This window comes from Argentina silus, assembly GCF_951799395.1.
Source record: "Argentina silus genome assembly, chromosome: 21".
In the NCBI taxonomy this organism is placed as follows: domain Eukaryota; kingdom Metazoa; phylum Chordata; class Actinopteri; order Argentiniformes; family Argentinidae; genus Argentina; species Argentina silus.
In genome coordinates, this window is record NC_139675.1 from 636,765 (window position 1) to 649,754 (window position 12,990).

General features: G+C 47.0%; 1 protein-coding gene across 1 annotated transcript in view; it reads right to left on the reverse strand.

Moving 5' to 3' along the window:
* Positions 1–341: 341 nt before the first annotated feature.
* The window catches only part of vegfc (vascular endothelial growth factor c), a 40,050-nt gene continuing 27,401 nt past the window's right edge, over positions 342–12,990 (reverse strand). The window contains exons 5-7 of the mRNA XM_083692971.1: positions 9,454–9,563; positions 4,684–5,005; positions 342–1,892 (exon numbers count right to left, since the gene is read on the reverse strand). Coding sequence (XP_083549097.1) covers positions 1,784–1,892; positions 4,684–5,005; positions 9,454–9,563 — 541 coding nt within the window. The 3' untranslated portion in view covers positions 342–1,783. The remainder of the gene's footprint in view (positions 1,893–4,683; positions 5,006–9,453; positions 9,564–12,990) is intronic.

Sequence of the window (12,990 nt, forward strand, 5' to 3'; positions counted from 1 at the left end):
CCTGAGCCAGTTCCACAGCTCATACACGTCTATTAAGGGCCATCTGTGCTCCGTCACGCACCCACCCGGTGGCTCGGTTGCATGTCGATGTCACGCCTAAACTCAGATAAAAGCGTTCCAGCTCTCCAATTCAAATAAGCCAGAACCAGCAGTCCATCTATCTTGCCTAGTCCTGCTCTCTCCGCCCAACGCTTTGCCTCCATTTCTATTTTTGTGTGCACAGGACAAAATAAAGAGCAACTCTGTAAAATGAAAATATTTGCTTCCTCAGCAGATATCATCCATCCCATCAGTCAACATGACATTAAATTGCTGACTCGAAATAGCTGCATTCCTTGCCAAATTAATGATTTATTCTCCTGTAGAAAAACATAGAATGATACAAATGCTCCCGATATACACAATGACCATGACGAGTATTTCATTGTTAAAACCAGGACCAGGGAATTAGTTCAGCCCTTGTTTTGAGCGCACATTGACAGATATAACCTTCAAAACCATTAGCTTTTAACCATGTCCAGGTTTCTGCTTTTATCGCAGAATTTGAAGTGTCCGTTAAACCTTAGAGTCTTATTTTCTTTCTTTTGCTCCTTGCCACTTTGATTCTAGAGTTTGACGTTTCCGTTCATTTATCCTGTGGGGTTTTCAGTTTGCATGATCATGAGGAACATCCTCAGGCTTTCTTCTATTGGTCCAGAAAAGAGTTCATTATTTCTGTTTCTCCAACATTTGTTATGTTCTAACCATAGTCCACATTCCCTCCAGAGGACTCATGTCTTAGTTGACTGTAACCGTGTGGGTGGATAGTATCTTCAAAAGACTTTCTGGGATGTCTGCCCCTGGTTGCCATGTATCCATATGGTATCCACGGCAATGTCACAAAAAATCACAAAGTTTAGAAATATTCATAGTGAGGTGGCTGGCCAAAGATTCATGTGGTGTATATAGAATATTTTCAAGAATCTAATGTAAATGTTTGTATGGTGAGGATGGTAAATGTTTCTATGGTGAGGATGGTAAATGTTTCTATGGTGAGGATGGTAAATGTTTGTATGGTGAGGATGGTAAATGTTTGTATGGTGAGGATGGTAAATGTTTGTATGGTGAGGATGGTAAATGTTTGTATGGTGAGGATGGTAAATGTTTGTATGGTGAGGATGGTAAATGTTTGTATGGTGAGGATGGTAAATGTTTGTATGGTGCGGATGGCGGGTTAATTTTGACATGCTACATAAAAATGACTTTAACATTTCAGTTATGTAGAGATATAGGCTGACATAAAAAGATAATGGTAAACAATAGTTGTGTACAATACGTATTTACAGTCAAATACTACAATTCAATATGGTAACTAGATTAGAAATAAGTTAACAATATATATAATACAACTTTTATTTTATTTTAAGGGACATCACATGATACAAAAATATTGATCACAGTGTAATTTCTTGGAAAGATTGAAATTGCAATGAACAAGGAAGTTGCAAACATTTAGTGGCAATAAATTATATAATCAATATCTGACATACAAATAAAAAAAACAAACATTAAAACAATTGCTCCTTATCATTCAGTCCTTTGTTAAATCCTCTTGTGAAATTTGGGGTTAATTATAATGTCCATAATATGTCCCCCAAATGTCACTTTTTTAAATTCCAAAGTCGCCCACATTTTCCTGTGTCCTTTCAGCTGTGCTCAACCTTGCGTACTGCCTTCCACGCCATAGCCGCCGTCATAACTGATTGTGATCATGCTAGCGGGTCAGCCGCTGGTGAGCGCGGGGTTAGTCCAGTCTCCTCCAGTATGTGGGGATGCAGCGACACACTTCTTCACTGAAGTAAAACCCTGATTCGCACCTCCGTCTCCGAACATCACATGGCGGTCTGTAGCAACTGTGGGAAAGAAGAGAGGTCAGGGTCAGGGTTAAGGTCAGGGTTAAGGTCAGGGTTAAGGTCAGGGTTAAGGTTAGGCTCAGGGTCAGAGGGTTTGTGTTCAAAACTAACCCAGACATTGCTGTTATGTTTTTAGGGCATTTCTGCTTTATTGGGATAGAGACAGTAGAGATTGACAGGAAGGATGGGAGAGAGAGGAGGGATGACATGCAGGATATGTCACTGTGGTGTGATCTTTCCATTGGTAGAGTAACTATGGTATGATCTATGCCAGTCCGTCTGGTCCTGTAGCTGTAGTACCACCTGCCACTGGTTTCAAATGCAATACAAACAATACGACGCAAAAGAACCCAGCCTCCAGTCAGACACTGGATCCTTACTGCAGTGGAACAGCCATAAATCACATTTACACGGGGTTGGGAGGGTTGTGGTGGTGGGTTGAGGGTGACTGGTTGCAGGCCCTTCTTTTAGGAAGGGGAAACAGTTAACTGACAGCTGTGTGAACCTGCCGTCGGCGTATGTGTTGCATTACAACCACGGTTCAGAGAGAGGGAGGGAGAGAGAGAGAGGGAGAGAGAGAGAGAGAGAGAGGGAGAGAGAGACCTGTGTGATGTCATGCTTCAGACGTGTGTGTGCATATATACCAGTCTGACGTGAGCATTTTAAATGCCACAGGTTCACGACTTCCTAATTGCAGCCTGTCTGCGATATAACTCATATTTCTCTAACTCGTATTTCTACGGAATATGGACATAATAACCATCCACTCTTAATACAGTCTGTCACCATGGACCATGACGTTGGATATGTGGCTGCATACAGTACCAGTCAAAAGTTAGGACTCACCTTGCCAAGAGTGTGCAAAGCTGTCATCAAAGCAAAAGGTGGCTACATTGAAGAATCTAAAATCTAAAACATATTCTGGTTTGTTTAACACTTTTTTGTTTACTACATAATTCCATATGTGTTCCTTCATAGTTTTGATGTCTTCAATATTAATCTACAATGTAGAAAATAATAAAAATAAAGAAAAACCATTGAATGAGAAGGTGTGTCCAAACTTTTGACTGGTACTGTATATGTTTTCTACATTCAGTGGCTGGACTGTCTGATTCAAATGCATTAAGTCTGCCACTGATGGAGAATGTGGAGGATTTCCGTCTTCCCGGGCTGTGTTTGGCACAGCCACGGTGGGGTATACTCTGTGTTTGGCACAGCCACGGTGGGGTATACTCTGTGTTTGGCACAGCCACGGTGGGGTATACTCTGTGTTTGGCACAGCCACGGTGGGGTATACTCTGTGTTTGGCCCAGCCACGGTGGGGTATACTCTGTGTTTGGCACAGCCACGGTGGGGTATACTCTGTGTTTGGCACAGCCACGGTGGGGTATACTCTGTGTTTGGCACAGCCACGGTGGGGTATACTCTGTGTTTGGCCCAGCCACGGTGGGGTATACTCTGTGTTTGGCACAGCCACGGTGGGGTATACTCTGTGTTTGGCCCAGCCACGGTGGGGTATACTCTGTGTTTGGCACAGCCACGGTGGGGTATACTCTGTGTTTGGCACAGCCACGGTGGGGTATACTCTGTGTTTGGCACAGCCACGGTGGGGTATACTCTGTGTTTGGCACAGCCACGGTGGGGTATACTCTGTGTTTGGCACAGCCACGGTGGGGTATACTCTGTGTTTGGCACAGCCACGGTGGGGTATACTCTGTGTTTGGCACAGCCACGGTGGGGTATACTCTGTGTTTGGCACAGCCACGGTGGGGTATACTCTGTGTTTGGCACAGCCACGGTGGGGTATACTCTGTGTTTGGCACAGCCACGGTGGGGTATACTCTGTGTTTGGCACAGCCACGGTGGGGTATACTCTGTGGCTTGGCCGTGCAGCTCAGCAGGACCTATTAGGATCCACCAGGACCAGGATTAGTCATCCTGATGGAGAGGCCTAACTGCAACAGCATTAGAAAAACCACGCTCTACTCAAAGTCACTTATTGACTTTGATCCATGTTGATTAATGGTGGGTATTCCCCCCCCAGAATAGGTAACACCCTACTTGAATTACATGAGCTGTACATGGTGTAGAAATGCTCTTTAATCTGGAGTCATCACGACAGTCTTTCATCCTCCCTCGGTCTATTCCCTCTTCTTCCTCCTCATCTCCATGACCCTTGACCCTTTCCCTCTTCTTCCTCCTCATCTCCATGACCCTTGACCCTTTCCCTCTTCTTCCTCCTCATCTCCATGACCCTTGACCCTTTCCCTCTTCCTTCTCCTCAGCACCATGACCCTTGACCCTTTCCCTTTTCTTTCTCCTCAGCACCATGACCCTTGACCCTTTCCCTCTTCTTCCTCCTCAGCACCATGACCCTTGACCCTTTCCCTTTTCTTCCTCCTCATCTCCATGACCCTTGACCCTTTCCCTTTTCTTCCTCCTCATCTCCATGACCCTTGACCCTTTCCCTCTTCTTCCTCCTCAGCACCATGACCCTTGACCCTTTCCCTCTTCCTTCTCCTCAGCACCATGACCCTTGACCCTTTCCCTTTTCTTCCTCCTCAGCACCATGACCCTTGACCCTTTCCCTCTTCTTCCTCCTCAGCACCATGACCCTTGACCCTTTCCCTCTTCCTTCTCCTCAGCACCATGACCCTTGACCCTTTCCCTTTTCTTCCTCCTCAGCACCATGACCCTTGACCCTTTCCCTCTTTTACTGTCTCTCCTCTACCCCTCCTGCTATTACTCCTCCTCCTCCTCCTCCCCCTTCATCATCATCATCATCGTCTACCTGCATGTAGCCTGGTGGAACCTCCTGCCCTTGAGGAAGCACCTGTTGGGCGACTCGTTGCATTCGCAGGCACACTTGGTCCGGTTGAGGGGCTGGTGCTTGGGGCACACCTTGGCACAGGTGCACTGGCACGTGTCCTTGTTGAAGGTCTGGTGCTGTCCGCAGGAGGACTGCGGCGTCTTACACACGCACTGGCAGGAGCTCTTGTCCAGGTAGCGGTTGGGTCCACATCCTGCCACCCTCAGCTGGCGCCCACACACACACTGGCACGTCTCCTCATCCAACTCCTTCCCCGCCCCGCAGACATCCGCGTCAGACGAGCCTAGACGGAGGGAAGACGGCGGATGATGTCATTGAATTGATTCATTGTTTTCAAGGCAGAGGTTTTTATTTTTTCCCTCCTCCCTTCTGGTTGACGTTTGTGAGTTTTCAACACTCACAGATTGTGAAATGTTTTATTTCAGGCTCGTTGGTGAGGAGATGTTGTTGTATCTGTGGAGTGGATGATACAGAACGCTTGGACGTTCTTCAAGAGCTCACGTCAGAAAACAGCAACATCCCTCCTTGGTACTTTAGGTTCTAGTTGTTGCCATGACAGCAAACTATGCGCGATGGAGCGGCGTTCCTGGCCTAGATTCCTAGCGATGCATTTTCCCCCAGTGGTGCAAACAGATGTTTTCCTTTGAATCCTGGCGAATAATCTCGATAGTTCTCTCACCCGAAAAAAAGAGAGGGGATAGAATTAGCTCTAAAACAGCAGAGAGAGAATTTGGCAGACGTAAGGCCTGAATTCCTGTCATTGCTGTGTTTATCTGTTTGCTGATGAACAAATACAGATTACGATAGTAACCAATGGAGTCATGTTTACCTACTTTTTAAGTTGGTTTTTATAACACCAAAAAAAAAAACCCACTTTGCTTGTATTCGGATTGTTGTGGTACATCGGACGAGGGGGAATATAAATGTCTGCTTGCTGTATAAACCATGCGTTCATTATAACTACTTTAGTGATTGAAATGTTATTCTTGTAGTCTCTTATGCATGAGTAACATGTTGCACTGCGTTTTGTTATGAATCCCTGTCAGTGGTCACTTCTGAGGAACGTACTGAATTACTGTAAATCATAAATCATATTTGGTTTGTTTTGGAACGGTACAACTCTGTGATGGGAGAGAAGCACCACATTCAACGGTCCAAGAATCTGATGTCGGCCGAACAAAGATGGTGCCTCTCTATTTAGATGAATGGGCTGTGTGTGTCTGCATGCGTGTGTGTGTCTGCGTGTGTGTGTCTGCGTGTGTGTGTCTGCGTCTGTGTGTGTGTGTGTGTGTGTGTGACGAGCATTACGTGTGTGTCTGTCTGTGTAGTTAATGGAGCCAGTCGGCCTCTCTCTGATCCCCCACTCCTCTGCCTGGTGTGGTCATCACTAGCGCCTCTGTTCTCTTATCAGATGGGAGTGGAGCTGCCGTCCCCATTACTGAGGGAGGAACCAACCCCCAACATTACTGAGGGAGGAACCAACCCCCAACATTACTGAGGGAGGAACCAACCCCCAACATTACTGAGGGAGGAACCAACCCCCAACATTACTGAGGGAGGAACCAACCCCCAACATTACTGAGGGAGGAACCAACCCCCAACATTACTGAGGGAGGAACCAACCCCCAACATTACTGAGGGAGGAACCAACCCCCAACATTACTGAGGGAGGAACCAACCCCCAACATTACTGAGGGAGGAACCAACCCCCAACATTACTGAGGGAGGAACCAACCCCCAACATTACTGAGGGAGGAACCAACCCCCAACATTACTGAGGGAGGAACCAACCCCCAACATTACTGAGGGAGGAACCAACCCCCAACATCACTGAGGGAGGAACCAACCCCCAACATTACTGAGGGAGGAACCAACCCCCAACATTACTGAGGGAGGAACCAACCCCCAACATTACTGAGGGAGGAACCAACCCCCAACATTACTGACGCCACTTATGAGATCACCTTCAAGGCCGGAGACGTGGTTAGAAGGAGAAAAACAAACACACCTTCTGCCCCCCAGTGTGTGTGTGTGTGTGTGTGTGTGTGTGGGTGTGTGTGTGTGTGTGTACAAAGACCAGATCCAGCTCTCGTCACTAATCTATCTTGTTGATCTTGTTGATAGATTAGTGATCTCTGATGCAGCGCCATCGAATGTCAACTGTTCCTGCGAGTCCAAAACAAAGTGAAGCCAAAACCAAGGTCTCCCTCCCTCTGTGACTGATACAGCACACTTTAATGATAACTGATGATTTTCCACAGACCCTTTCCCCTTCAAAACATTATCACCCTGGAATAGAGATGTCTCTTGTGTTACCTCAGTGTGATGCTCCACCAAAACACCCAGGAGTGTGGACAGACCATCACTGCACCACACTGACGTTTCTGTCTCTCTGAATCAGATTCATAATCCCCCATACGAACAACGACACTCCCCGGAGATCACCCATGCCATATATCTGTCCAACTCCGGGGGCTTATGGTATCTGGTGTTCTTAGAGACTTCAGGCTAGAGTTACACTGTGACCTGCAGGGAGCCTCTGACTCCATCTCCCAGGCATCCTGTTCATGTGGGGACCAGGGGAGACCATTGCAATGCAAGGGATTGAATGAGGAATGGTATCATACCATTCCTAATTGCAATCCATGCATTACAATGACCCCGTCCTCCGATTTCTGCCTCCACCAGCCTCTCCTGGTGGGGATGTACCTGCTAGATTTACCTCTGATTGAGCCTGCCAAAGCTGGTTTGCAATAAGAAGACACATAACAGATCTGCTGGTATCATATGGCCATGACTACCGTGGTCCACTCTCTGTTGATGGTTAGACTGTGAACGGGGATGGGTCGCCTGGATGTGTCTTAGGTTGCATAGATTGGCAAATATGCCACTGGTTGAATGATAACTGATGATGAATGCAGCCGACTTCAACTGTCAGCCTATTTAACACAGGAAAGCTTCGTTTCCTGACCGTTCAACGAGCCGGCAGATGAAATATCATCTTTTAGTTTGCTCACTGCATGAGAATGAACACAGCTGCTTTGATGATGATGATGATAATATCAACAAAATACCAGCTGATATTATATTATTGAGTTATTAATATTACTATTTATTATTATTATTATTATTCCCTATTCTTATTACATGATGATGTCATCACATGGCCTAGCCTTATGCAAAATCAACTTTGATGCCAACGATTGTGTTATCTGATGAAAGTGAATGTCTCCTAGCAGAGAGAGGTGATTGGTTCCCTGCTCCCAGTGCTTGTAAAACAGAGTGTAAACACACTGAGTGTTGGGTAGAGATCAAATCAGAGTTGATTTGTCATATACACAGAATACAGCCGTAGACGGTGCAATGACATGCTCAGGGCAAGCTAGCTCCTCAACAATGCAACGAAGGAACAGTAATAATAGAAACAATAACAAAAGGTAGCACTAGTATGAAACAGCAGAATGCAGAGTACTGCATGTGATCCAGGATTCCACCACTCTGGAGACCTGCATTCTTCTGCCTCTAGTTTGTTTACTCTGAGTACTCAGCCAGCCACGTCCGCTGAAATACTACTGCCGTGGCGTGTTTTCATAGCGACAACTCGAGAGAGCGGCCTGGGAGCTTTCAACCGAATCTGGCTTTGAGTGGAAAATAAGAAGGGGGAGGGGTTAGTCGTAAATCGTGTGAGGCGACCGCACATAACTTGTGGTGTCACGTTGAAGGAAGGAGATGGTGTCTCATGCTGCTGTTGTTGTTTTAGAGGCGCGTGGGGCTTCTCTGTGCTGCTGGGATGGTATTGACAGTTGAATGACAGTTGAATGACAGTTGAATGACAGTTGAATGACAGTTCACTCTGACAGTCCAGTCGCTTTCTTTCTGCATCTTATAAGGCTCACATGACTCTTGTTTGTTTGTTTGCTCTTTCCCCTCTTATTAAGGACTAAGAGTCGACTCTCTGGTCAATCAATGACATTTATTGATGGATTAACTACCAGGGAGAAAATAAACCAGCCCACGTAGGCCAGTCATTAAATGGACTTGTAATGGACTGTTCACCTGCATTGAGCTGCAAGTCCACACCACATCTCTCAATATTGACACTCCAACGTGTGTGTGTGTGTGTATAAGCATGGAGAGAGTACGTGTGTGTGTGTGTGTGTGTGTGTGGCCAGACCTTCACGTTGTTCCCATGCCTCTTTTGGAGGTCTTGAGAACTTTAGATTAGTCGATCTGGTTACTTGGATTGAAATGGACGGAGCGATGGGAGAATGTGGTTGCAATTTCATTGGATGTTACGTTCCAGGAACCCTCCCCCCACATGCCTATAGAACGGTTGCTTGTTGTTATGTGCATCGTCTCTTCCTGGCAGGTAGGACTATTTTGCAGAGAGAACCCTACACCAGCTTTCAACATTGAAGAAAATGGAGGGAAAACCTGAAGGAAAAACTGAATTGTGTTTTTTTAGGAGCTCCGCCCAGGCGAGGTATTTGATTGAAATGAGTGGCGCCTCAGGACATGTCAAACCAAACAGGATTCCCCCCTTTGTAGCGACTTTCTGCAAAGGACTTCCCCAGCCTTTCTGAACTAGGAAAGCCTGGTCTCAATGAGGTTGGGTGGACTAGGAAAGCCTGGTCTCAATGAGGTTGGGTGGACTAGGAAAGCCTGGTCTCAATGAGGTTGGGTGGACTAGGAAAGCCTGGTCTCAATGAGGTTGGGTGCTACGGTACTCACCCGAGTGATGTGGCGGTGGGGGCGGAGTCTCGCGTTGCTGCACCACACATCTGCACAAGCGGTTGCTCCAGCTGTGGTTCTTTGGGCAGGTTTTATTTGCCATAGGACATCTGCAAGGGAAGCCGGTGATTAGTGGGGAAACACAGTAGCTGGCTGGGGGGCAAATTCTCTCCTCACAAAAGAGTAGAGCAGTTGTTGCCCAAGAATTACTGTAATACCTCAAATAGACAGGATGGGAAATGACGCATTTGGAGTTTTGAATACTGCAACTTGCCATTTCATGTTGTGTGAAACATACAAACAAACTACACAGTGTTTACTCATGATCAAAATCATAATGAGATTTAAGGTTGGGTTGTTTTGGCAGATCTGTGCTGTTTTGCTCAAGCGAGATGGGGTTCATGCTGTAGTATTTATGAACCCAGGGCGTGCTATGATGCTGCGATGCTTTTGATGTTGAGTTGTTGTTGGATACGGTGTGTTGGCGCTTATCAAGGTTGATTTTGTCAACACAGAGCACTTCAAAGTTTAGATATGTGGATCTAACCGGATAGTGAACAAGCCAGTTGGCTTTGATGACATTAAACATCTCTGCTTATTTTAAGATAAGGGGACGCTGAATTTGGACAAACTAACACCTTCATCAAAGAGGCCTTTTGGGCAGACTTCAATCGGTGGATCAAATGATATAATTATTATTTTTATCTTTGGTCGTCATTTACTGCTCAGCCCTTCCAAGTCAGCTTGAAACGCCGTACTACATCCTGTACTCTCCATTCCATGGCCGACTCAAAGTTATGAAATACTTTCTTAGTCAGAAGTAATACTTCTGAATGTTGCTCATCGCTGTAGAACCTGTCAGCAATGATGATCATTTAAGAAGGGAAGAATTGTACAATCTGAAGCACTTTCTGTCCTCTAACTCCCAACACATGCTGTGGCAGGCACGCAGACTCACCTCCATGAACCACAGGGTACGGACGGCAGGCAGTAGGCACTCTACAGCTCTAGGTCTCGGACCAGGCCAAAAACCAGACCCAAACTAAACTGCTTATAAAAATATGATGATCAGACGCAAAAGCAGGATGCCATTTGATAGGTAACACCTTGACATTTTGTCTGGATATGCTCAGATCATAGTTGAGAATAACACATGACACATGACAAGGTGATAAAGTAAACAGTAATCCAATTAAAAATGAAATAAGCAGAAGTTGGGTCCGGCTCCATCTGTAACACGGCACTGAACAGACCCGTACTGTCAGAGCCCAGAGCCAAATCAGGCTCTCCAAGACAACAACAACCTGCTCATAGTTTCCATTGACACAAAGCAACAGAGATAAACGACTGATCGCTGTGGACAGAAACACACACACACACTTACACACAGTTACACACACACACACTTACATACACACAAACATCCAAACATTCGCCAGGGACCAAGATGGGTCTATTTAGTTTTGTCATCTTTGATATCATCAACATTGGAGCCCCTGACACGTTTCCTTCACTCAGCTCAGCTCAGCTCAGCACATGCTGCTTGTTTCTTTAACCAGACTGTTACATATTAAAATAGACCACTGCTGAGAGGGGAGTCAGCCTCAGAGCTAAATCACACACTGGCACTCGATCCACGCAAGCTCTCTGAGCCAGTATCTGGTTCATCCATCTTGCTTTTGTGCTCCGGGGCAAACGCACGACCGGTACTACAGCTGCTGGGCAGGCCAAGCAGAGTCATACCAAGATCAACTTTATTCTGGCTCCTTTTAATTACTGTGAAAGACAAGATGGCCAGTCGGACGGTGAGAGTTGTGGAGTGAAAGGGAAGATGTTTTCATGACCTAGTGAAGAAACAGCAGGAGTGTTTGTGTAGACGAATTTATTACATGTGGAGAATGGTGACAATGATCATGAAACAACATTTGATCAAATATATATTAAGTACGCATCAGCTAAGTCCCCAGCATGATCATTATCATCACCTCATCAACACAAAGGGTCAAAATGGTGATTTGATATCAGAGGTTGAATTACATTATCATAAATCCAGGCCCTGAATTCCAATAGTTGATGAGTATACCTTTGGGCTGTCAGACTCCCTAAAACACCACCGTTTCCCCCTCCATTGTCCTCCTGAAAAAAGACTATTTAATTTCAGCAGCTCTAGGGTGACTACATTCCCTCAGCTACAGGTATCTACACCAGACTAGAGAATATCACTGCTAATGTGAATGCATTAAAACTGCTAGACCATTGTAGCTACACTCAGCCTACAGGATGAGGCCAACCAACAGGTTTCAGAAGCTCTACGGGGAGATGCTCTACGGGGAGATGCTCTACGGGGAGATGCTCTACGGGGAGGTGCTCTACGGGGAGGTGCTCTACGGGGAGATGCTCTACGGGGAGATGCGATGAGTTGAGGTTGGAGAACACTTGGAGCAGATGACAAGTTTACAGTAAGAGAGAACAGACAGTTTGCGTTTGCTCTGGACCGTTTGCTCTGGACCGTTTGCTCTGGACCGTTTGCTCTGGACCGTTTGCTCTGGACCGTTTGCTCTGGACCGTTTGCTCTGGAGCGTTTGCTCTGGAGCGTTTGCTCTGGAGCGTTTGCTCTGGACCGTTTGCTCTGGAGTGTTCCAGCGTGTACGAGGTGCTTGAGCTGCAGCTTCCTCTGGGCTCCTGATCCCCTCGCGTGGGGATGTGTTTAGGTGTCAAAAATGTTAACATGTTAAGTCCATCACAACACACGATTCCATTGAAACTCCTAAACAGTTTCTGTTAGACTGCTGCGTTGAGTGTACGCTCACGACGGCGACGTTTAGCAGGTTCGTAAGGGGGAAAGCCAGGCTTTTTTTTTTTTTAAACCCACCGTTGAAAAACGGGCCTCCCGGGCCTATATCCTCGTTCTCTTAGCCTGTCCTGAGGAAATGCCAGTCATAGGTGAGCCCATGCAGCAACTAGCGGGGGGAGAGGGGGGCGGGGATGGGGGGTTTCGAGGAAAAGTCAAGACCGTTTCCTCATGGAAGTGAGTGAAGGAGCAGATCTCGGCCCTTCTCTGTTTGTGATTTATGAACCCCCCCCCCATCCCTCCCTCTCCTCACCTCTCCACTGAAAGTGGTCCAGTCATGGCAGGCAGGCAGGCAGAGCCCCCGACGGTCCCACCACCAGAATCTGCTGCAGCAGGCTGTAAGGTTCATCCTCAGGCCCACCAAGGGCCCAGCATTGAGGGACAGGGCCTATATAATCTGTCCATGCCCCCCCCACCCCCCTGCCTGTGCCCAGAGGGGTGCCCTGCACCTTTGCACTGTACAGGCACAGATGTAACGGCTAAGGTTAGGGGGGGTGATTGGCTGGGGGGTGAGGTGAGGAGAATAGGAGGGGGTGAGACAGTTGGGGGGGGGGGGATGCGGGGGGGGAGCGGTCCAGGGTTTATCAGAGCCAGACAGCCAGGGAGGCCGTCACCCCTCCCTCCCTCCCTACCCCCACCCTCCCCCTCGCACCCCCTGCCTCCTCTGTGCCTTCAGCTCTCCAGGT